This window comes from Physcomitrium patens, chromosome 25 (assembly GCF_059467195.1).
Source record: "Physcomitrium patens ecotype Gransden chromosome 25, ASM5946719v1, whole genome shotgun sequence".
NCBI classification, from domain to species: domain Eukaryota; kingdom Viridiplantae; phylum Streptophyta; class Bryopsida; order Funariales; family Funariaceae; genus Physcomitrium; species Physcomitrium patens.
This window is the reverse complement of record NC_143434.1, coordinates 10,341,951-10,368,357: the sequence shown is the minus strand read 5'-3', so window position 1 is coordinate 10,368,357 and position 26,407 is coordinate 10,341,951. Positions and strand designations below refer to the sequence as shown.

Sequence of the window (26,407 nt, the reverse complement as noted above, 5' to 3'; positions counted from 1 at the left end):
TTTTTTTTTGAATTGAGCTGTGTAATTTTTTGTAATCATAATAATTTTGAACTTTTTTTCATTCACATAATAAATAAGTTTAAGTTTTGATTAAAGTGTAATTGTGACTTTTATTAATGGAAGTCATTCAAAAATGATGTGGGCATAAGCTTTAATGTATAAAATGGTCTCACGACTTGCAGCTGATAGAAGGATAATATATTTCAAGGTTCGAATTGTTTATTGGTAAACAAAAAATAACTAAGTTGGACATTTACCTGATCTATTTTTGGGTTCTTATAGAAGTTTAATAGCTTCCAGCAATACAATGCAAAATAGTATAACTACTGCCACATACAAAGTTCCTATAGAAAAGATCAAAACAATTTAACAAAAAACTGTTGATAAAAGTAGTCTCAAATTTTATCAGTGTGAATACTTTGCATTTATAAAAAAAATTACATAATTAAATTATTTTAATCTCAGATATAATTAGCAATAATTGAATATTAACATTTAAACAATATATTTTTAAAACAATGTTGCAACAATTACCTCTGTTACAATGTCAAAACAATTATGCAAATTCTATATATATATATATATATATATATATATGTTATAGAACAAGCACCATCTTTGTGAATTTGCATAGACACTATTTTATGTAACATCATAGAAATCACGTGACTAATTAATCAACTTAATGTTGGTGATACTTTGTAAACTTAGGTGTTGTAGTCTAAAAGTAATAATAAGATAACACCATCTATCCAATTTTAAGAAATATCTAATTTTCCTCCACAACACATGTGGATTTATTTATTTAATTTTATGGTTTGTGAACTTTTGGCTTTAAACTATTGCCACACTTGTAAAGCAACTTCATATGCAACATCCGGATCATTGAAAAATAAGTATTCTAAGCTATTTTAAGTGCAGAGAAATAGAGCCACAAAAATCCATGTTGATATTTGTGCCAAAATGTTTACAAAGATTTGGTCATCATGATGGATAAGGTTGTAATGTTTACTTTATGATGGATAAGGTTGTTGTATTTACTTGATGGTTGCATTATAAATATTTCAAACTATAGAGTTGTTGTTCTTTAATATATTAGGACATTAACATGTTTTATTAGCCTTTACATATGTATTTTTATAATCATTCACATCTATGAAATGCTTATATTTTGGATCTATAACGAAAAAAATAACTACAATTTAGTTCAATTGATAATTTTATAGATATTTGTTGGAACAAATCATCTTGATGATTTAAATTATATATTGCAGAATAGACACTCATAATAATTCTTTACAAAACAAATAATATCATGTATTATTAAAAATAACTATTCTACAACATGCTTTGGATCATATTATACTTTCTTTTTTTCTTTTTTCAATTACGAATTCTCAATGAGTTATACAACAAAATATATACACTTCTTCAATAGTGGTAATGCACAACAAATAATTTTTAAAAATTACAATTACTTTGAAACACAATAAATTTTATTATTCGAGAATAAAACTATAATTGAGTAGAATCTCTAAGATTCAATGTGTAAATATATATATATATATATATATATATATATTTTTTCTCAAATCAAAGTTTTTTTTTATTGAAAATTATATATATACTAAAACATTATATTATTCTTTTATATTTTATTAAGTTTCTTATGTATATGTTTAAATATTTTATATAATTTTTTCTATTAAAGATAGTTTTATATGGTTTTGGGTTATTAAAATTATTATGCTCAAGTCTTCCTAATATATAGCACACGTTACTTAATTTAGAGCATGTATCCTTAAATAAACAAAAAAAAACTTGTCATATATTAAGAGAATATTTTTTTGAACTTGCAGTTATAAGACAAGAATAAATAATTATGTGATATATTACAATGGTTGAAGTAGTATTTTTCAATGGGCACATCATTGGTTTGATGAGTGTCAAGATTATTTTGGTAGTTCCTAATTAATAATTGACCACAGCACCAATAATATATATATATAAATGTATGTATAAAATAAATCTTCAATCCAAAAATTAATTTGAAATAGCACCATCGTGTAAAAAATTTAAATAGTTTTTTTAGATGAAATTAGGGCATGCACATCCTCAATGCCTAGAACCCACTTGCACATCCAACATGATTCTTTCCATTTTAGAGCTTATTTAATGGGATTATGTGTTGATCAATATATTCCTTGCTTTGCCTTGCGGTAAGGGGCAATATTGTGCTATATATGGATGGATGAAATAAGGTGGATGATACCATGAACAACATCCTCGAAAAATCCCTCATACGATGTCGCGGCTTATCTTCCCGCGGTCACCGATGGCCGCTCAATTCAAAGGAGCCAGTAAGGGAGCACATAACCGCTTTCCAGGCTACCGTGCTTCCACGTGTAGAACTGGGGATGGCTCAGATCGGTCGTGACAAGTGTCGTCGCAGGACTCTTCTTAATCTAACACGGTCATGGGGTGTCAGATATCAGGCCTAGACATATATTTCGTTTCTAATAATAATAGTGTTTCAGTTGCTGTGCCTGAATCTGAGTTCAGTCTCTTCCTTTATTTTGTTTTTTTTATATATATTTTTTCTCGACAGTTGTGGATTTTGAATTGATTTAGTTCAACATTTAAATTCGAGGATTAAACGAATTGAAAGAATACTTGTGTGTGTGTGGGGGGGGGGTTATTATTAGCCTGAGAATGTTGTTTGTGAAATTTCTCATCACAGTGAATCACAAATGTTAAAAAAAAATTGAAAATTAATTATATATATATATATATATAGAGAGAGAGAGAGAGAGAGAGAGAGAGAGAGCGTTGGATTATTATGGGTACATGTGTTTCAATGCTATTGATAGCCGTTTTATTATTGATTGTAATTGAGCTGATATGCCACTATTTAGGTGTGCCTAACACAACTAAATGTCATGATTTTTCAGTAAAGCTCAAAAAATAAACATGAAAACATAGCAAGCCATGTTTTTTTGTAGTTAGTTTTAACATGAATAGGGTTATTGAGCTTATGAAAAACCACAAATTTAAGGTTCCATTTGAGGTTTTGTTTTACTTCATTATCTGATATTCTATCCTACAAAACTATTGGTTTTGATAAGTAACAGAAGTTATACTACATGTCATTTTTAATTTTACACTACTATTGATGCCATTTTTGGTTTTTGAATTCATTCTTGTTGTCTACTTTACACCCAATTGGTCCACATAGTATTACAATAAGTAATTGCAGTTATTGTGGTTTTTGGTGGCATATTTCTAAGTAGATGACTAGGACAAACTCAATTCATACCACAATAAATGTAATATTAAAAAAGTCAAATATAAAAGTAAAATTGACAATGTGATATCATCTATTTTATACCTGACATGTGCTTTAAACACATTTCAAACTGCACCATTGCTCCTTTTTTTTTTTCTTCTCTTTATTAATTTTTAAATTCAATTTAATTTTTACAAATATGTTAAAAGAGAAAGAAAAAGAAAAAGAAAGTCAACGCATTCTTGAAATATATCATCTACCCTTATTTTTTCAGCATATCCAAAATATGTGAAATTCTCTATTAATTATAAGCAACACATACATTATGAATGGAGTTATTTGTTACCATGATAACTTACACTGGTCCTTCAATTTTTTTAATCGAACATTTGAAAGAAATTGGCTATGATAAATCCAATTCATATCACAACCACACAATGTGGTATCATAAAATCCATTTTAAAGAATCAATTCAAAACAATCACCTCAAATACTCATGCACACAAATTTTTCCCCATATTATATCATTAACTAATACATTCTTCATTTTTTGTTGTTTTTAATTGTTCTGATTGTTTTTATTGTTTTAATTTTTTTTTCCAAAATTTTTGTCACTTTGTATTCTAAATCATCTCTTGTGCCAAAAAGATTCCCGAACATCACATTTTTTCATGGAACAAAGCAAGCAAACCTCAAAGGGATGTGCACACTTTTTGGACCTTAATCAAGTTTGCTTCAATACAATCCATCAATGTTGAATCTTTGCATCAAGCAACAATGTGGGTTCATACTACAAGTTAAAAAAGCAAAGAATATATTCCCAAAGAGCTTGGCATATAACTTTGGATATCCAGTGGCAGGGGTTTGGGTCCCATTTGAATTGGAAGTAGGGTTAGGAATTAAAGAACCAGATGCGCCTCACAAAATCTAAGTGGGAATGATGCCATTTGTGTGGGAATAATTGACAGAACTCTTTGGAACACAAAAAAGCATAAAAAAGGAGATCTGGGGGGCACAACTTGTAAGTAAGTAAAATTAATCTTTTAATCACAAAGTGACAAATGGTCCTTTTTCACTGCTAGTGTGAATACGTCAGAACCTCCCTCGTCTTTTCATCCATCTCTACTGGCCCAGTTTGCTTGTACGTCAACTAAATTCACCGCGACGAATGATAAAACCATTATCGAATGACAAACATAGTTCATTCGTTGATAAACACGACGTGCGAGTTTCGTCGACGACATTTAATTTGAGGCGTTGTTCAGCCCAAGAGGTCCAGCACTTTCGTCTATCGAGACGGAAAATGGGTGGATGAATGAAATTCGTGAAAGTGGAGAAACGAAGCACCTCTGCCGCGGCTCGTTGAGGCGCGCGGCGTAATGTGAGGGGTGGCCTTGTGGTGAGAGATGGCCGACACTGCGGCGACGAATTGCGAAGAAAAGGTGAGGAATTGTGAGGAATTTGGAATAAAGGAGAAATGGGTGTCACGGCGGAGGTGGCGGGGAACATCATGCAAATCTGTCATGCTATTTGAGTCCCCATTCTCGTCCGGGTATTCGGTTCCGCACTGGCCATTGTGCACACCTCGTCCCGTCTCGTCGTAACCGGAGGAGTTTGCGAAAACCCTCGCGTGGATTGGAAGGCAACGCCGTAGGTGAGGGCCCAGTGCTGTGGTCGCTGGTGGCGAAGCAATCATCGTCGTCTGTCCGGTGCCGTCTCAAGCGGAGCACCTCATTCACGCATTTGCTCTTTAAGACTTGCGCATTGCCGTGTAATCGATTCTCGCTGAGGTGCAGAGTGGGAGAGTTTTTCCCTTTGAGAGTTGATGATAGTGGAGCATTTCGGGGTGCATTGTTGGTTTGTTGGGCTGAGCTTTGTGATCGAGTGTGTTTTTAGGAATATTGATGAAACTGCTCAGTTCTCCTGAGGATTGTCGGAAAGTGAATTTGGTCTTGGTTTCTGTACCTTCTGGAATTGGGAGTTTGAGAGACCATGCAGTTTTTGGTTTGTTTGTTTTGTTGTTCTCTGGGGCCTTTTTCACTTTCGTTGTGTCTCAGTCTCCCATTTCTCCTGGTGGGTTTGAGGAAGAACTTTGTGTTGGAGAGGGTAGAGTTGGGAGTTTGATATGAGGGGTACTGAGTTTGATTGTGGGGCATGGGTTGAAGGATTTTCTGCGTAAAGTGGAGGAGTTGGGGTGAGGGGAGATTGTGAAACTTTTGTGGGTCTGTAGTGAGCCGTGCAAGCCATGGCTCTTATGGCGGCTCCGAGGGCTCTTTACGCTCACAATTCAGTTGCAGAGAGTTCAAAACTAGTGGAGGATCAGCCATCGACTTCTATGCTTCACTACTTCAGCCCCTTCATGTTGGGTTCCTTCCCTCTGCGTGCGTTGCGACGTCTGGCCAAGGCGTTCCATTCTCTCACTACCTTGGCGCCGGCTACTTTTCGTTTTAACGCCAGCCGATTGGAGAAATTGAGAAAGGACAGCGAGAACGATTCTCTCATCGAAGCATCTCAGCCCAGGTTGCCCCTCATCTGGTTTCCAAGATTTGCCCGCAGTGTGAAGGAGATCAACGAAGTGCAAAAACGTAGAGAATTGGCAATCGAGAGATTTTCCGATGACGCACAGACCGGGAGAAAGGTTTCGCCCTTTGCCAATTCTCGTGGCCAAACTCTCTTCACGCAATCGTGGACTCCTATCAATTCTGAAGTTCAAATGAAGTACGTTCTGTCCCATTTTATCATCTTTCCCTCTCTCTCTCTCTCTCTCTCTCTCTCACACACACACACACACACACACACGTCCTAACCTTACGTCTATCTATATGCTACTTCTCGCAGCCGGGGCATTTTAAATTCTGTATAAAAACAACAGTTATAGAGGTCGGGTTCACAACGTGAGAAATGATTGTTAAAGGCTTTAGTTGATACCCGATGATACCGAAGAGGAGGAGTATTCTGTTGCTTGTTCCCTAAAACTAGTTGCATTTCTTGGAGCTTGCCTGAGAGAACATCCTCGAATCCATACCACAGTGCTAATGAGGTGTCCATAGATTATCACTATCAATGCAGGTTAGAAAGTATTAGTACGCTTCTTAAAATATGTAGGTTCCATCTGTCAAAATTTCAGTGTGTTGGCCACTATGCTATCGTCTACTCTAGCTGCATTAAAAGGAGGTGGTCCACATGGATTCTGTTAGAATATGTATTGTGTAGGGAGAAGAATATCCCTTTTACGTGTATCTTCTTACTCATTTTACCAAGACGATGAGGTAGAATCTGGGGGCCATAGTTTGCTGCGACACCGCTCTAACTTCTGTTGCTCAGTCATCGATGTTCAAGTACTGGTTTGATGGGAAATTCCTTATTTGAATTATGGTGCAAGTGTTTGTGGTTCTGATTTTAGTTGTTTTGTTTGGTTTATGTGTAAAGAGCACTGGTGATCCTGTTGCATGGACTCAACGAACACAGGTACTGACTCTGCTTAAAACTTTATCCTGCTTCCAAAGTTCATACTGGTTTTTCGTGATATCACTTTGGGTAGACCTTATCTTTGAGATGTCTGCAATTCTCAGATTTTTTCACAAGCCCATTGTTTAATTCCTTCAGAACATGCTCATTTGGTTGCTTGTACAATGATGCAGTGGCCGTTACAACGAATTTGCAATGTATCTCAACGCTCAAGGTTACGGAGTATTTGGGATGGATTGGATCGGTAATATTTTGGTTCCCTCTTTCATCTCAGGGTCTAATTTTAGTCGATGTTAACATGTAACGTGTAGATTGACACTCTATATGTTTTGAGATATTGCACTTGCTCTATAATCCAGGTTTGAGCCAACATTGTTGCCTCATTTTTTCTGTTCCTCAATGATGATTATTACAGCCTGTTCTTCACAGTGATTTCATGGGGGTGTGGTTGATATACAGGGCATGGAGGAAGTGATGGGTTGCATGGATATGTGGAATCACTTGATCACGTTGTAGCCGATACTGTACGTCCACTGCCATCCTTGCTAATAAACGCACTGAAATTCCTGAATATTTTCTCCTTAAATTGCAGTTGTGCACAAGTCCATTGGATACGGATTTACAGCTTCTGAAATTGAATGTTTTTTTTTTTTTTTTTTTTTTTTTTTTTTCAACATTGATTGCTAAGTCGAACCTTGTACAGCTAGAATATATTGAACGGGTAAAAGCCGAATATCCTGGTCTACCGTGCTTCATATATGGGCATTCAACGGGTGGTTCAATTGCTTTAAAGGTAAATCCCTGGCTATTTTGTTTGCACAGGCGATGTATTTCCTGTCTTTGTGTAGTTTATGAAATGACCACAATATTCTGTTCTGTTTTCGATGTATTTGTATAAATAAAGCTTGGATCAGAGATTGGATCTGAGATTTTATCTTCGTTGTTCAATCAATCTTCAGGCTGCATATCAACCTGAAGTGGTGCAGTCAGTGGAAGGAGGAATCATCTTGACGTCGCCAGCTGTGCGAGTCAAGCCTGCACATCCAGTAATTGGGGTATTCTACTTGCCGGTGTTGAAATTTATGAGATGATTCTATGCAGAGTTGCTCTTCTTTTCAACTTAATTTAAATCTCTTTCCAGATAGGTTGATGTTCTGTCACAAGCTTACTTCCTGCTATTTTGTGGACGGACGAGCTGATATTTTATTATCTATCTGTTTTTGTCTTTTTCCAGGCAGTTGCCCCACTTTTTTCTGTCCTATTGCCAAGATACCAATTTCAAGGTGTAAATAAGAAGCTCGCTGTCTGTCGTGACGCAGCAGCCCTTGTTGCGAAATACACCGACCCATTGGTTTACACAGGAAATATTCGTGTTAGAACAGGTTCTGAAATTTTGCGCTTGAGCAACTTCTTGCTAAAAAATTTGAAGAGTATTACGATCCCTTTTTTGGTACTTCACGGATCAGATGATCAGGTCACTGATCCCAAAGGTTCCCAAGAGCTACACAATCAAGCGTCATCCCTGTACAAGAGCATCAAGCTCTACGTCGGTTTGTTGCACGATATTTTGTTTGAGCCACAAAGGTTTGAAATCATTCAAGATATTGTAGATTGGATGGATGGTAGACTAGCACAAATTCATCTTGAGAAGGAATCGACGACACACAATTAAATGTGCACCTGGGAATAGCACATACTGCAGGCCTGAGATCTTTCTCGGAAAGGTATATACATAACATCGTTGGAGCCGTGATTTGTGGTATTACGCTGGTCCTGTTTACGACTATGGAGTTCAACTACACCCAAGGGCTGGCCTAGCATTGTAAAAAAATACATTGGAGGGATGCTGTCTCGACGTCGCTGAACAGTTGGCTGTTGAATTCTCTCTGCACAAAGGAGAAAATATTGACTCTTAAGTGCATATTTATAGGGATCCTTAGGTGTCTAGACAATCTAAGGCACCAATCTGCAGCCATTGAAAATGGAAATCAATCGAGGCAGACACATCCAGAATGTTGGTTGGAAGGCTTAATCTGATTTTGTCCACAACTGTACTGTCAAAAGCTGTTTGACGTCGTCTGAAAATGTGACTCCTTCGACTACTTGATGTACGAGATCGTGAACAAGTGCGCGGAGGCTGGAAATCTCTTGTCTCATCTAACATATGTGAAAACTATTGTCGCATGTGATAGGAATGGAAAGGAAGCTGACCTATTGAAGTCGCATTCCGTTTAGTACACAACTCTTTACAGTCGAGTTCCAAAACAACACACAGAGTAATGTTTATTTCTTTTTAAAAATCCAGAGTTGTAAAGTCACATGGTTGATAAAATGGCGAAATGTTATCATTGCAGATGTGCAGAAATTATATACATATATATGTATATATATGTATAATTAAGAACAGCTAAAATTCTGTCCTTTTCACTCCTTTTATCTTGTTAAACGAAGCATTGTATTAGTGTGTTACCAGTTGTACAGAAAAAATTCACATATTCGTATTTGCACATGCATTATTCATTGCATTTTTTATTTTGATTTTGATCCATTTATTACTATTTTTTTTAAAAAAAGTGTATTGATAAGTGAGCCACATCACAACCTTGTTCACATTCACATTCCATGTACGCGGTCGGTGACATTCGAACATTCACTGTACACTTTTTTAGCACTTTATATGGATAAATTATTTACAGTTTACCAGCTATTTGCAACTCTCATGGCTAGAATTCTAGAATGGCTAGAATTAATAACTCAGAGAGTAAAGAATACTAAAGTTGAGAGGCTTCAAGAGACTCGTATGTTCAGAGGAATGCCTGGTCGATAGGTCGTAGAAGCGTAGACGACCATTTCTCTCCAGCTTCCAAACTCCACCGCCTTCGGCGACAAAATGGGCAACACATAGACAACGACCTTTACAATAGATTAGCATGAAACCCACAAATCAACCAAGTACGCGGAGGTTTAACCGACAAATGTGGCAAGGCCTTGGGTTACAAGAACACGAGCCGAAACAATCAGTAGCATGCCAATGTGAACATGCCTAGAAGCGATCAATCTGCTATACCTACTCAAACGGTCTATCGTTGAAACTGATACCAAGGTGTTTCTGGAAGAGCGCGCACTCCGGACCCCAGTTACCAAACTTTCCGATCTCCGCAGTATACGCTGGTTTGAGCCCATCCCCGAGCTTGCTGCTCCAATAGAACCACTACTTGCACTGTGTAAAGAATCTGCCATCTTCTTTGAGGCAACACCATTGATAATTTCCAGCCTAAACCACGAGCGGGTGCGCTTCTCAGTTTTCCTGAGCTCTTGCCGCAGAACGAAGTTTACTGCTTTGGCGTAGCTGCGAGGGTCGTGGTCGCGGGAGATACTGCCTGCGGGACCATATGAGGTGCGGTCTCTGAGGATATCAAGAGGGTGGGGGTTATTGAGAAATGCCCTTTGCGCAGACCGGAGTTCTACTAGATGCTGTGAGTCGGTTATGGAGCTCGGGTGGCAAATGTCGTACATTCCACTACCTGTAGGAAGAAATGGATGCCCAGGCGCTTGAGTTGGCGGAGGCTGGACCACGCGCATCACACCCATGGGGGCATACAGTAGTTTCTGTTTTTTCAGGCAGGCGTAGTCACGGAATGTTCCGTTCACGTGCCTCAGAACCTCCGCGACGTGGTCGGGGTAATCACAGGTGAAGCTGCGAGGGACGATGTCTCTGTGCATTACCACCATCTGTACATGACTTTGAGGGAAGCCTAACTGCTGTAATAAGTGGTCACCTCCACAAAACACGTATGGTGAACCAAATGTGTACACGGGTAGCAAGGAACTCAATGGTGCAATGTTGCGAGTTCGCAGCATAACAGAGAGTAGAATTCCTAAACTGCCCCCTAATGAATGGCCAGTGAAGCGGAATTTTGAGGCACTACCATGTTTCTGGATGTGTTCAAGTACATAAGGCAGCACCTCGTCATATAATATTTTTGCGGCCTCGTAAATGCCGCGATGCACCATCACTCCCAGCTTTGGATCCTCGAATCGTATAGGCTCAAATGCGAGATTAGCTTGCCAAGATGCTAGTGAATCGGATCCCTGCGTTCAACGGTTGAATACTCAGCTTTGAGAGTAAGTTACTACAAAAAATCAATCTTTAACAAAAAGCATGAAGTTTGGGGCTCTGCCGGAAAAATCTTCCGCCTTGAGAACATATGCATAAAAAGAAGGCAGAAGAATTATCTGCATACCTGGATGGCGAAGTTGCGTGTACTGGTAGACTCGTCGTCACAAATGAACCACTCGCACGGGCAGTGAATTGGATGTACATCTGTTGAAGTAGATTTCTTCGTCTCCTTCTTAGTGCTTCCTTGTGTGATTGGTTTCATTTCTGTAGCATCGAGCGCTACAGAAATGGATCTGCTCTTCATGTTTGACACGTCGCAGGTATCCTCCGGCGGCACACTGCTTGGCAATGACTCCGACCGACAAGGAATCGGCTCCAAAGGAATCGTAACATTTTTTAACAATGGTAATCTTGTAGTTTGGCTTTCGACATTAACTTCCTTAGCGATACTCACTCCCGCAATTGATGACGAGTGTTCCTGTTTTTCCAGCCTTCCAGCTTCTTCGCCAGCTGCTTTATCTTGAGCTGCTTTCTCCATTGCCTCTTTCTCTTCTGCAGCTTTTAAGTGTACCGATGAGTTGATGAACCGTAACCCGTGGTTCCTTAATAAATTTCCTGGCTGTATCCAAACACATCAAAAACAGACAACGAGACTAATCAGAATACTTTCCTCGGAAGAATGTGAGAACTGCATGTATGATGGTATCCTGCAACCATGCTTATCAGCGACGAACAGAAGCCATCTAAACAAATTCTATAGCAACTGAGCTTTTGAACGACAAACCAGGAAAGAGAAGTTCACCTTAATAGTTGGAATGACGTAGGCTAAGTTGGAAAGCAAGGACAAATGCGAGACAGTCTTAAGCTCAGCCATCGGGACAGCATGAAGAAATTTCGAAAATGACTCCCGGCTATGCACGACTTTAATGTGTGTAATCTCCTCTCCTCCGCCTGCAGCAGAGACCGTTTCCTCATCCTCTGAGTCAACACAACATTCCTCGCACACACAGCTCGATGAGTCCTTCTCGACCTCGCTTGAAATTGAATCAGAGGAGCGAAGGCCCTCTTCAGCTGACTTGGAGATCTCTGAATCCGTAAGGACGGCACCAGATTGATTAACACCATTCAGACTCTGCTTTCGCGGAGCTTTCACTGCGCTTTTGTTAAATTGTCTGATGTTCCATAATGAGCCAATCTTCATGAAGTTGTGTAACCAACTCTTCGCAATCTCGGCCTCCACCTTGGCTAGGTCCTCGCTGGCCATTGCGACTGGCTTGACCTCCGAGACGACATCATCGGAGCTAATGGTTGGAAGGCTGGTCACCTCAACAGGAGTAAGCTCGCCGTTAGTAGATTGCAAAGTGGACAAAACCTTGTGCACGGTACGCTTCTCCTCGGCACTTAAAGGAAAGGTGATGCCATCATGTGCTGCTGTTAATGATAAAGACGCAACGTCTCCACAGGGAACAGCCGCATCGATTGTGTCTGCCTCAACACTACCATCATCCTTTTTGCTCGCTTTGAACCAGCGAAATTTTAGAGGGAACGCTGGAAGCGGTCCAAGTGTAGCAAATGGTGTGGTCTGGGGATCTACAGATAGAATACTCGAACCTGCTACGGTAGATTTCCCAGTGCTCTCAGTCGGTCTATCGGAAGAAAGGAACTTGGAGGAAGAAGGCGCCCTGGCTTTCTGAGCCTCCCCTACTTCAGCAGGTTTCTGCGACCTACGGGGACCGGGAAATGGTACGGCTGCCCTAACCAACAATACTTCCATTTGTCTCTGCCGATACACCCTCGGTGTAACCACACTTCGCCGCAGTAGCAATAACAAAAAATCGACAACTTCACTCGTGGCAAGTACGGTGCAAAATAATTTACACACACCGAATTGTGAACGTTGCAGCCTGATGATCAATGCAACTGAGTGACCTGAGCTGAATGTCACGGTTCAAATGTCGCTGACAACTTCGACAGAAACTGACATCTATTGAAGCAACCGCTATCTATTTCCAGAAGCAGGATTGAAGGAATACTTAATGAGAATGCTGATTGCAAGGAGCACGCTTCTTCTACCTTCTAATCCAGCTACAACCTCAAAAGCGAACTCGAGGAAGCTTCTCCGCGTTGACAATTCATCGAAGATTACGGAATCAATGCTGGAGCAGCAGTAATTAATCTGTATTCGATAATCCAACCCGATCTCCCACCTTGAAGATTCCCAACCTCAGCAGATTACGACGAGTGTGTCAGCAACCAACACACTCCCCGAGCCTTTGCCGTCTAGATCTTCCACTGCGAAGCAACGTCTGTGATTCTACATCACAACGGTCACTTTCTGACACCGGCAAGATCATAAAAGTAGACTTTATCCCTTTTTCCCTCCTCCCTGACATGACCCCATTTATAGAAACCAGTGACGCTAGAGTAAATCCAAGGCAGTACGCTTTGCGAATGATGATCGAATGAAAATGTTGCTGATGCTGGTCCAATCAGTACAAGTAACAGATCAATGTCTAAGAATGAGACTCAGCGACGCAGTATTATCGAAGGCTGTGGAGCGTCCTTTCTCCTCAAGATTATTAATACCAGTAAGTGGTATCCTCCGGGCATGCTTGTATCCGCAGCCGCCGAGAAGGGGTGACCACTCACTGAAGCACATTTTGTAATCACGAATTCGGGCAATGTATCCATCTCAACCACATCACAGACGTAACTTTTCCGCGCACATCAACTCTAATTTATTATCTTCAATTTGAATTAGTTTCAGGCCAACTTGATCACAGTACACTGTGGTAAGATTCACTTTCTGGACACGATAATAACCAGTTGCAACCACTGTGATCTACTTCGTCTCCGTTCTTCATCGACGTAGGACTTTTTCGCTCCCCGAGACATGACGAAATGTCGTTTTACTACACAGGTGGAAGTGGGAAACACAATAAGATCATATTCGGTGATCGGTGCAATCGCATGTGCGCTGTGCCAAGACGGTGTGAGTTCCGTGGGTCCTTTTTCCCAAAAAGCTCAACGACCAAAGGAAAGACCCCGAATACCTTTACCAAAAGAAATGCTAGGGGCCTTTTTTGATACATCCGCAGGAACTTCTTCCACCTAGCGGGGAAGAAGCCTATGTTTCACAACTCCCATCCTCGGTGAAGAAGTCAGCCCTTTCGGTATGAAAAAGAAACACAACCCGGGCCCTCGGCTACATTCAGCACATGCCACAAAGAATCACCACCCATCGACACAATTCTTACTTTAAAGAATATTAAACAAAACGGTAAAACTCACAAGAAGAAGAAAAAGGAGAATTATTTATCCGAGGCTAAGTTTGTCACCCGAGAAACAGGGATTGCACGAGAATGGAACGACGACGAGGCCTTCAAGCTGGCCCCGATGAGCGACAGCGTACTCATCGGGGCTGTCGGTTCCGCATACAAATCCCTGGAACACGAAGTTCGAAATAATGGCGTCGGCCCTGACAGGTCCACGGACGAGGGGCCAATGGGATTAGGGGACGGAGGGCGGCGGGGATAGGGCCCCCAACTACTACTACAACATCGGCATCTTGGTCTTCTGACACTGCCTTGGCCCTTAGTGGATGAATGAGTAAATCTAAACGAATGTACGAATGGATGGCTGTATGGATGGATGAGTAGATGGGAACCACGTTCCCCCCAAGTTCGGGTTCACACGTCGGAGCCTGTGAGCTCATTGGTCGAACGTCAGAATCCACGTGGGACTAATTTCCAACCGCGGGGGATCCCCTGTTGGCATTCACACCGCGTGGCTCTGTTGCCAGGTCACCGCTGAATGGACCGTGTTACTTTCACTTTTCTGATCGGAACTTTTTCCTCTTACCTCGCTTCTGATGTCGATTTACCATGGAATCAGGGGGTAATATATATATATAGTTAGTTAGTTAGTTATTTATTATTTCAGAATTTTCTTTTCTTTCCGTGTTTTTTTCTTCGTCTTTTTCATCTGAACTACCTTTTTCTAACTCAATGCAAAATTGATGGTATTTTGATTACGAATCCACTGCATTGAAAACAATGACATGAAAAAAAGATGCAATTGTTTATAGAGACATTGCAATTAAAATACCGTTTTTTCCACTAGTATTAAAAAAAAAAAAAAAAAAAAAAAAAAGGTCTTGCTAAAGCAATATACAAGCATTATATAATACTAATTTGAGATATTTTCCCTCTGCTTTGCTATACCCATAAAATGCACCAAAAATGTTATAATTTCGTTAAATATAACACTGATTAAATTTTTTACCAAATGTTGTCATGTATCCTTGTTTGAGTGTGCGTGTGTGTGTGTGTGTGTGTATATATATATATATATATCAAACAAAATGTGGTGAGTTATATGGACAATTGAAATATGAGTATTATTCATTGAATATTGAACTTTAAATATTGTAATGACATACTATTAATATATGTTTTTAGTTTAATGACAAAGCTCTTTTTAAAATAACTAATTTTTATCAATCAAAATATTTGGTTTGCAATCGCAGGTGAATTATAATTCAAAAGAAGTTTTAAGAAACCAGTGATGCTTATCCTAAGTCAAATTTTGTCTTTTAGAATAAATATCCTCTGAAGGAATTTCAATTATGTTTTATTCTAAATTCTTTAAATTTCAGTAATCAAGGAATTAAATTCCCTTCTCAAAATTACATCCAATCATCAAACTCCAAGCACAGACAGAAAACTTTAGCTAATCAGTAAATTTCAAAAACAACCACCAATTATTAAACTTAGGAAACTTAGGAATCCATAAAAAGGTAAAGACAAGATTCAAGGATCTTCTGAATGGATGCAAAAAGTGAGTTGAAAGTAAAAGGGGCATCCCAGACTTGTTTGTGGCAATGCTGCAAAGTCTAACTTTTTTATGTCATTACAGAGTTTACTTGTTGTATTATATATATATAATACAACAAGTAAATATATATCTACATTTTAAAATCACAGGGTAATTACATATTGTAACATTATTTCAATCTAAAAAACTTTATAGGATTTATGAATTCACTTGAAAAGAACCGTGTACCCTAGCATTGTAAATAATATTTGCTTGTGCAATATATATGTTAAAAATATTATGAATATTACAAGTTTTAACTTTAATAAATTTGAACTTGCGTAAATTTTACACTGTATTCCTATATTAACTTCACACTTTGATGCCATTGACTAACTAATTAATTATTACATAACAATTCTACTTGTACTTTGAGTCTTACAATGCCATTATATTGTCTTGTAGTTTAATTGAATATAAAATAATTACAACTCTATATGATTTTATAACATTTTAAACTAGCATATGATTACTTTTCATGTGATATTAGTAACAAAAATTAAGACATCTATCTGCTAACATTACTTATTATTATGTTACAATTAAAAATACTTCTACTTAAGTGTGTGTAAGTTTTACCAGCTTAAAAGTGTGTGTATGTTACTACTGGTGAGGTTCCAACACTAACTACATCAACTTATGTTTTTCTTGTTTCTTTAAAGTAACTTATAGAAATGAAAATAAATCTTATTTTTTCTATGTTACACTTAAATGTCTTCTGTATGCCTTTTTGTCCTAAATTTTAATAAGAAATTATATAGATCTTGTGTCCTTGAAATAATATGTTTTATTAGGATCTCTTAAGATCTTATCTTATTTCTTAAATTTTTAAATAATGTAAGGCATGTTTATTTTGTAGATTATTTTTAAAAGTTAGATTTTAATGCAATAATTATTTATTTTATATAAATTCAAAGTAGTTTCTAAGGAAATATTAATGTTTAATTTTTTAATTAAGTAAGTATATTATTTTTTATTTTTCTCTAATTTTCTTTAGAAATTCTATGCTCAATTTATTAATATTTTTTAATACAAACATTTTATAGATTCTATTTCAAACCATAGAAATAAGTTTTATTTATAATTTTATGTTTTTATATTAGTGGTATAGATAGTTTTTAAATGTGTTTTTATCAAATACCACCTCAATTTGTTATTATTATTTTTCAAATCATTGTGATAAAAACATATGTTGCTAATGTGTATTCAAAAAGTGTTGTCTCTTATTGTAAAAACATATTATTTCTAAAAGTTAAAATTTGAACACAAGGTTATATAATATACAAGACAAGTGTAAATAGACTAATAAATTATGTTTTTTGTAGAATGTATTTTTTTTATTGGAGTTTTATTCCAAACCAAACTATTGTATGTGTCATAATATTCTTAAAAACTTATGGATTCTAATTACTACCTCAAGACTTTCCTAAGCTTTTTACAAGTAGATAAAAGTGAAAAGAGGAAAGTTCGTATTCTAAATTTATCCTTAGTATCTTTGACAAAAACAACTCTTACAAAGACACCAAAAGTTATAAAACAGATTTGTCCTTTTTTCTTTGAAGCACCACGTTGTGATCCATGCAGTAAATCAAAAGAATACAGAAAGTGAAGACATCCCTTTCACGGCACCTTTTACAATCTATAGTATGTATTTTTCCCTTGACAAACCAAATCACACCAAATGAACGAATAAATATATATTGAAAAACCACTTGCTATAATCTTAAGAATCATCAAAACAAACAAAGTTGGAGATACATAAGTTGATTGGTATATTACGAAAGCAAAAAAAAGATTGTAAGCAAGGATTCAACCACCCTTAATGGGGTAATCACTGCCCTGAAGGAACAGCGCCAATTATAACTACAGTGGAGGCTGTAGTGAACTTGAAAATCTGATTGCCTTAGGGATCAGTGTCAACATAATTGAGCCAACCATAATACGCAGGCATCCGCTGATACTGAACTAACAAGTCGGCAACGTTGACAGAATAGCAGATGCGGTGTACAGGTGCCAAGTACAGACACGTATAGGATGTTGTTTCCTTCTCATTCCAACAGGCCGCAGAAGGAATTTAGAAGTCTTCCAAATTTTCATTTTCCCAACACTAAGTAATGCCTGCACATGCTGTCAGCAGAAGAGAAGGGCATGCGAGATGGGTCTAAGATGACACCTCAAATAATATAGTCTCACCAGTATATCCGGAGCAGCCACCCAACTCCTACTGTGAAGTCCGTATCCTAGCATACCAGTCTGATCAATGATGCACATGTTCAACAGCAGACAGAAATAGGTGGAACTTGAAGGCTCGCCAACCACCTGAATCCCAAAGTTTTATGTAAATCCAACACCCCAGATTGAAGCCTCCAACGTCTAATTTCACTGCAAAGGTAAAGATTCACCAGTTTTCTTCGATCTTACAAGGCCAATTGTCTTGCCATAGCAAGTGATAGATGTCCACATTCGTAAAGATGGAGCATTACCCAAAGCAACCACGGGTTTGGAATCACCAGTTAAATCATTAAATAGTATAATGTGATTCAAGTTATTTATAAACACCAAATAAAAATTCACTGTTCTTTAAATTGCTTTGGAAATACCGAGAATAATTACAATCCTGCAAGCTTCATTGATGTAGCTCACAATACTTTTACCTACCAACCTCACAATTCTATTGCCGAAGTGACGTAACACGATCAAAGCACTTAATAGAGTTACGTCATCATCATGACATCCAATACTACGACTGACGTTGAGATCCACGTAAATATTCCTAGAGTAGCCAATGAGAAAGTAAACTAAGTCATACCATTACAGACAGCAATGTCCATCTCATGGCTTGGTATCTCATCTCACAACAAGATTAACCAATCCAAAATAGTGCGCAGTATATTCTTCTGAAATTTGGAAAAGGGAATTTAGCAAGGTGCTACAGTGCCATATGGCCTCCCAAACGTCCTCAAGAAATACGTGGTCTCTGCGCCAGAACCTCCAGCTTACAGCCATGACACAAGAATGAACTCCAAAGCATGCCAGCAGCTTGTTTGATGGAGCCAGCTAAAAAGCGTTTTGCAACTCAAAGCTTTCCACCAAGGGAATCCAAAAGCTCACCAGACCAATGTCGCAACATCAGTCATTAAGCTATGAGCAGCAAGAGGCAGAAGCTGGTTTTGTCTGAGCATTGCCTGCAAGAAGCTTGACATCTGGCTTGGCATCCTTAGCAGCCTACAAGGAACAAACCCACCCGCATGTGGTAACCGAGTTAAACAAGCAACTTGTTTCAAACAAAACACATTAAAGCTTTCAGTGCTGAAGGGAAGTAATTTAGGCAGAGATAAGAGCACAGCAGTTCGTACAAGTTATGCGCTACAAATTGATAGAAAACCAAAATCACTTGACACGGAAAATAAGGCTCACCTCTGGTTTCGAATCACTCTCAGCCAGCCTTTGCTTGATATCCCTTGCAATGGTGAAGAACACATCCTCAACGTTCATGTTTGTTTTGGCACTCTGGATGACAAAAACGAGATCGCAAGCCGTGGTCAGAACAAAAGTTCGAAAACGAAATAAGATTCGAGAATTAAAAAACAAGAAAACAGTAACATTTAGTAGCAACCAACACCAACACCATCCCATCATAAAACAACCTACATTAGACACAAAGCAGAACGAAAAAATGAGCTGTGGAGCTCTATTACATTGACTTACAGTTTCGAAAAACTTTATGCCGTATTCATCAGCTAGAGCTTGACCTTTCGCAGTCGGAACAGCCTGCAGGAGTTAAAAGGTCGACTTAAGCTCCTTAGGAGCTAAACACTTTCCGCGTGAAAATATTACACGATATAATCACAAACATCAGCGAGTGTAGTGTTAAAGCATGATGTAGTTAAATTAAACACCACGCTACCGAACTCAAGTATCTACAAGGCGAGAGAATCCCTGCTACACAAGGACCGCCAACGGGAGAAGTACTGGATGACAAAGAAGGTATCAGGTCCTTACTCTTTTGCTCTCGTCCATATCAGCCTTGTTTCCAACTAAGATCTTGTTCACGTTGTCAGATGCATGCTGCTCAATGTTCCTGATCCAATTCCGAATGTCTGATCACAGTAAAATCATGGTTGTACCACCATTTTGTTATTATTTTGAAATCGTATCAATACTAACTTCCCACCATCAGTTCATATTTAATACAACTCCCCAGCAGCCTGCACATTCTAGTCACATAAACCTGACCAACTTCAGCTAGAGCTCGGACGGTTGTAGGATGCATACTGTTGAATGAAGACTCGTCTGTTACATCGTAAACTAGCAGTATCCCCATTGCTCCTCTGTAGTAGGCTGCGCGTAAATCGACAAAAATAAAATTAGCCATCACTAATTAAAATCGAAAACGAGTCATTGCATTTCATGAATGCACGCAATATAATTGAATCTTTGCATACAGTCATAAAACTTCTCACGACATTACTACATTTTGTGAATTGCCAACCATCTTGAATACTGCCATGTAACTAAGAGCCTGAAGTTTTAAATCGACGATAAGAAGAAACCAAGACAGACTACAAGTTGAAGACAATTTCAAGTCGCAATAAACACCTGTTGTGATTGTACGGAACCGCTCTTGCCCAGCGGTGTCCCATATCTGAAGCTTAATGCGCTTCCCATCCAGCTCGATGGTCCGAATCTTAAAGTCAATCCTGTCGGAGGCCCACCAATTAACAATTTCACATGCTGACATGGAGCACCTCATTGTCTCGCCGTAGTATCAAAGAATCTCATAGAGAATTTTTCCTACGAGTGCAAGATGTTCCATACTTCATGTTTCCAAGAGAGCGTACCCTATCGTGGTGATGAAACTTGTCGTGAAGGAGTCATCGGAAAAACGAAGGAGAAGACAAGACTTTCCAACCCCTGCGCGTATGAGACGCAAGGATCAAACTCGGATGCGAAGAGATTGTGGACGTTGAAACCAACACAACGCGAAAACCTCTACAGAGAGATGTAGAAACCTAATGTCCAATTGATGCAATTCTGCAACAAATGAGACCAACCTGGGAAATTATCCCTATCATCTAAGACAAATAAAAAGCAATACCACGATGCCAGTCAGCGCACACAACTAACAATCATCTCTTCGCCAAACTCATTTGAAGCTGCGCTGATTGTGCATGAAACGCAAGATGTGTGGTGCATATGCTCTCAAAAAGGCGGGATCTATATTACACGTGACTTAGTGCGAAAAACATATCGAGACCCTAGAAGTCAGCATTCATCCCCAGGCCTGGAAAATGAGCAAGCTAAATAAGTATCCAGGTGCTATGCGTCTCAAACGGTAGCTGAACATATTGTTTTGAAGGTCGGTTTGTACATGCGCCGACCTCCAAAAGGAGATGATTCTCCATGCTCGATTTTCGAAAATTTCAAAAGAGCACAGCACGCAGACATCAACAGTGGTCCCAACGTACATTCAGTTGTGTAGTCGAACCGACACAAACGCAGAAAAAAAGACAAACAAATTTTAAAAATAAATAAATAAATAAATCGTTGTACATACCACATGCTACAAATTGCAATTTCATTTTCCAAGTCACACCAAAGTACATGATACATACCACTGTCACCAATCAACAGCAGCTTGATGAGGTAATCGTAATCAGCCCTGGATCTCGATCCTCCTGCTGCCATGACGCTGATTGGAGCCTGCCGCTAGCTAGAGAAAGATCCAACTTGACCCTGTCTCCAAGACCTCTAATCTCTTTTCCCAGAGAGGAAAGAAACCCAACTCTCTGCACTCAAATAACCAGAATCTCCTGCTCAGTAATAGAAGACACGGAAACCAAAAAATAAGATCTCTTCCACACTCAACCAGGAAGAACAAAATGCCGTCCCCCGAGGAAGGAAGGAGTACAATACTGTATTTTATCCTCAGTAAGAGAGAGAAAAGAAGAAGGAGAAGAAGAAGAGAGAAAAAAATAAAAATAAAAAATAAGGATGTATCGATTATCCTCGTGCTCGTACCTCACCTTCCGATTCACTAGAAGCACAGATTTCCAAATACTGATTCAATTCTACCAAATTGGAAACGGAGAGGAACGCCGCAATCAACGCCGCCTTACAAAAATTGAAACAAAAAAAATAAAAAAAATAAATAAAAATGGAGGAAACCAAAAAAATACGTTGAGGCACCTGAAGAATGAAACCTAGGAAGCAACAGATGGAGAAGACAATTCCGGCTGTAGTCGATGCGGCGAACAACCAGCTAGCGCGACCACAGAACAAAGCAAACGCGATGAAGCTCCGAGCTCTAGAAGCACAGCAACGCATTCCTAGAACATGGAGCCACGGAAGTCGCCACTCATACAGAGACCCCCCCCCCCGCCCCGCGCTTCATCCATCCACTGTGGATGGGTAGATTCATTCGTTGTCGATACCTTCCCCATCCCGGATGTGAAGCTCGGCCTCGTGGAGCGCCCACTATTTATGGATGGATGAAATTTCGGGGCGTTCTAGCTCCGAAACCCCCCCCCCCTCCCCACCACTAGAAACTTCCCCTGTTGTTCTACTTGCGTCTCTCCCTTTCGTGGCGTCACCGTGTGGTGTTTTTATCCGAAATCTCAACACCAGTAAGCCGGCGAAATCCTCCAAATCTGTCTGGGAAGCTGCGAAGTGAGGAGGGGAAGCAAATAGGCCTGATTCGGAACAGCCGGAAAGCAGAAACCCCACCGCTGCTGTGTTGCCTCCGCTGCGAGGTGCCGTGCCGCGTCGCGTCGCATAAACAGAGGCGACGAGACTGAGCCAGTTGAAGGGTTCGTCGCCACTGGCGCGTGAAGCCGTCGGAAAGGTCCTCTTTCCGAGGACACAGTTGGAATGCGACTCATCGTTGAAATGTTCGCGGCTGAGAAAACTGAGCGAAAAAGAGATTGGAACTGGTTGTGCCCATGGTGGGATCCTGTTCTGGAAGATACAACAAAAAACCAGATAAAAATCTGCAGCATCGCCATGAACATCTGATGACGATAACGATGACGATGCCCTCGGAAATCAACAACAACATCTCGCCGCCTGTGTTGCTTTTTGCGTGTCTCACCGCATCCCGTTCGGTTGAGTGGACGTCGTAAAGAGGGGGGCTCATCGGCTTCAGTTCAACACGTGCAGCTGCTTTTGAATGGGTGAGCTATTCTATTTCCCAAAGATCCGCGATCGGAGCTCTTAAATAATTATTGCATTACTTTGTGTATACGTCGAATAATAGTATTATAAAAATGCATATAAATGATGAAGACTAAATAGTGTGCAAAGTAAGTAAGTAAATATATATATATATATATATATATATATGTGTGTGTGTGTGTGTGTGAATGTATCAGGTTTTAGAAAGTATGAATTGTTCTCAATTAACTCAATGCTCTGTAAAATAAGGAGAAAATATGGTAAAACTTGACACTCAAAACATATACATGTATTCTGTGAACGACCAAAACAGAAGAGTAAAATAATTTTACATCTTCATTAACAATGAAATTAATTACTCTAATTGACCTTAAGTTTGTGTTATTATTAATATATATATATAGTAAGTTAGTGTTATTATTAATATATATATATAGTAAGTTAGTGTTATTATTAATATATATCTATTTATATATATATATATATATATATATATATATATAATACGCATGTACAATTTTTTTTAAAGTATGCTGCATGAAAATTTTGAAATAAACATTTTATGCAATTTTTTATCTTTTATTCTGTTTGCAAACATCATGGAAGTCAAAGTTGTTCTAATTTCAAATATAGTGTGAAAGGTGTAAAGACCAAACATTTTTGGGGTGGGTTTCTTAGGTTGTGACTGTTTCTTAGTTTAATTGCGAAGAAAGAATATGAAAAATTATATACAATGTGAAAATACATGATATCACATTTCAATACTTTCTTTTCACATTTGATTTTCTCTTATATTAATTGATATAAGTGAACATGAATCTTGGTAGATGAATAAATAAGACAACATGTATGTTACAATAAACGTCTTTTTAGATTTTTTTTAAAATCATATTCTAATTTTTATTACAATTTCAAATAAAATTAATTACATTTCACATACAATATTTTATTTTTTATTCAAAAAATTAATACAAAAATGTAAGTCCACATTATCTATACATGCAAAGCATAAAGATCTTTCAAAGAGATACAATTATATATGTTGTCTTCATAAATTAGTTTAAGTAAGGAATTAAGTTTCTCAATAATACTAAAGGTCACTTAACTATATATATATATATATATATATATATATATATAATTGGTCAATTATATGTCATCATTATTATTTTCTTAATGTAAGTTTTATTAAACTTACTTCTATTAAACTTGTACTTTAAACTGTTTTGAGTATACCAATTCATAAGCATAAAATTTAAAATTACTATCAGAATTTCAAGCTACTGAATTTATCACGCTCAAAATTTTAATAATGAGTATTTTAAAAAGCAGCACAAAATTTAGAAATAAGAACTATAATGAATCATATGCAAAGATATAGGAGTTTATTTCTTATAACTAATTGGGATTTTTTTTATAAAACTTGTTAAAGCTTCTAAAGAATATGACAAAAAATAATTGATTAAATTAAAATTGACCAAATTTTGTAGTTTTTAAATATTTTTTTTTACAGGCTAAGCAAAAAGTCACTAGAAGCTTGTACATCAAATTCTTAACTTTGCAAGTAGTATACATCTTGCAAGAACACCTTGCATCTTATCACCTCTTCAATTGAATATTATCATTTTAAAGTGTACAAATCTTTATATATTCTTCTGAAGTTATTAAGCTGTACAATCAAAATTTTCTGTAAATTAATTTTGATACCATGCATTTAATATTAGTTGTATACATATTCTACTCAATATACATATACTTTTTAAAAATTATAACTTTTTTTAGAATGGAAATATATGGTGACCAAAGATTTCGAAAAAGCTATTCAAAAAATCATTAGAACATTTAGTGAATCTAAAGATTATTTACTTTCTATACTTTTCCATTATATAAAGATGGTTTGTTATTACACAGCTCAATAAGACTAAGTCAACAGAACAAATGTAATACTTGTAAAAATTGCTCATAGATCATATTGTTATGTTTCTAAATTTAAAAATAGATAGAACTATAGAAAGAAATATTTCAATATTAATTGTTTTAATATTTTTAATATCTCTATGCGTATGTATATATCCAAAAATAATTAAAGCTTCTAATATCTTTTAATTTTTTATACAATAGTTTCAAATGTTAAAATTTTAGGAGTAATCATATCATTAATTAATTAAAAAAATGAATAAAATAACTATAAAAACAAATTTCATGTGTAAAATTAAAAATAAATAAAAATAAAAATGCATTGACTAGCTTTTTAATTTTTCCCAATGTTTCATTGGATTAAATTAAGAATGTTCTTTTATTGTATATCAAACACAACATTCAAACATAAAATTATTTCTTGATTCATCTTATCACTTAATAGAATATAATTATAGATTTTTAAAAAATTCTGATAATCCATTAGAGATAATATTAAGATGTATTGATTTGAAATAATTGTTGAATTTTTTGAAAACAGGTTTGGGATATACAAATTCGTTAATTAAACCCTTAAGATAACAAAACTTTGGCAAATGTTATTAGTAATATATATATTTCAAAACAAACATGTAACATAAAATTCATTACTTTGACTTTTAGTTTTCCTGAAGAGGCAAGAAAAGTCGTCAGAATGCAAATATTCCTGAAAAGTCTAAATTATTCTTGAAGTTTTCTAGTATTCTTCTTTTCTAGTATTCAACTTCTTTTCACAAGTTTTGGTATTTATCAAACGAGCAATAGCTTTGATCATGTCTGAGAAACATACATAAATTTGGCATTGCTGTTAGAAATTAGAGCAACACTGGTAAGTTTCACATGAATCACATATATTTACTTTTTTATCATTTTCTCGTGATTTATATGCTATGGTATTTCTCATCCTATTAATTTAATTGTCAATCATTCTTCATACCTCCACAAGTTTTGATGTTTAATACCACAAATTCCAAAATCTTGGAATAAAAATTAGACAAGTTTTGATATCATTATATACTTCGAAAGTATATAAAAAACAAAAAATAGGATCAAAATCCAAGGAATAAAGTTACATATAATCCCAAGCCAATTACTTAAACAAATGAATTATTTATTGAACACAAATTTTGTAACTGGAACAAGATGATTTATAATGATATTTAAAACTAGAGTTGTACATGAAGATTTGTTTTACTTGATTTACTTTCGCCTTTAACCATTGTTGTTATGTGATAAAATATAATTATTGCATATTCTGTATTTCATATGTGTTGTATGAAATTTATATTACATAGATATGCATTATATGTAAAATATTTCTAATGATTAAATAATTTTTACATTTATATAGCATAGTATTTATCATGCAAAGTCTCAAATTACTTTTAGTACGAATCATTATATATATATATGTGCAAGTTAAGAGATGCAAAAGTAGAAAGTATCACTCAAAGACCATAGATTTTTTATATTATACTACTCAAATTGTAAATTTTACATATACTTGGAAATTGTTTTCAGTCAAATGT

General features: G+C 37.0%; 3 protein-coding genes across 5 annotated transcripts; 1 reads left to right on the top strand and 2 right to left on the bottom strand.

Moving 5' to 3' along the window:
* The first annotated feature begins 4,691 nt into the window (after positions 1-4,691).
* LOC112277373 (uncharacterized) lies at positions 4,692-9,054 on the top strand. 3 transcript variants are annotated; one of them, XM_024509575.3, is made up of 8 exons: positions 4,692-5,076; positions 5,452-6,004; positions 6,716-6,754; positions 6,928-6,998; positions 7,214-7,278; positions 7,458-7,547; positions 7,714-7,809; positions 7,989-9,054. In XM_024509575.3, exons 2-8 carry the CDS (start codon positions 5,532-5,534, stop codon positions 8,424-8,426), a joined length of 1,272 nt encoding a protein of 423 aa, XP_024365343.1. In that variant the 5' UTR covers positions 4,692-5,076; positions 5,452-5,531; the 3' UTR covers positions 8,427-9,054. The 3 variants fall into 3 exon arrangements, with proteins under 3 accessions (XP_024365343.1, XP_024365344.1, XP_073387439.1); XM_024509576.3 differs by having other exon boundaries at positions 4,695-4,940; XM_073531338.2 differs by having other exon boundaries at positions 4,696-4,728.
* Positions 9,055-9,390: 336 nt separating this feature from the next.
* LOC112277372 (phospholipase A1 PLIP2, chloroplastic) lies at positions 9,391-12,913 on the bottom strand. Its single transcript, XM_024509572.3, has 3 exons — positions 11,677-12,913; positions 10,999-11,493; positions 9,391-10,846 (listed from the first exon to the last, which is right to left on the bottom strand). Exons 1-3 carry the CDS (start codon positions 12,646-12,648, stop codon positions 9,719-9,721), a joined length of 2,595 nt encoding a protein of 864 aa, XP_024365340.1. The 5' UTR covers positions 12,649-12,913; the 3' UTR covers positions 9,391-9,718.
* A 5,399-nt stretch (positions 12,914-18,312) lies between these two features.
* LOC112277150 (ras-related protein RABE1c) lies at positions 18,313-22,072 on the bottom strand. The gene is made up of 9 exons (XM_024509178.3): positions 21,939-22,072; positions 21,365-21,538; positions 20,591-20,663; positions 20,349-20,449; positions 20,025-20,090; positions 19,752-19,849; positions 19,458-19,520; positions 19,167-19,259; positions 18,313-18,974 (listed from the first exon to the last, which is right to left on the bottom strand). The coding sequence occupies exons 2-9, from the start codon at positions 21,435-21,437 to the stop codon at positions 18,891-18,893; spliced, it is 651 nt and encodes a 216-aa protein (XP_024364946.1). The 5' UTR covers positions 21,438-21,538; positions 21,939-22,072; the 3' UTR covers positions 18,313-18,890.
* Between the last annotated feature and the right edge of the window lie 4,335 nt (positions 22,073-26,407).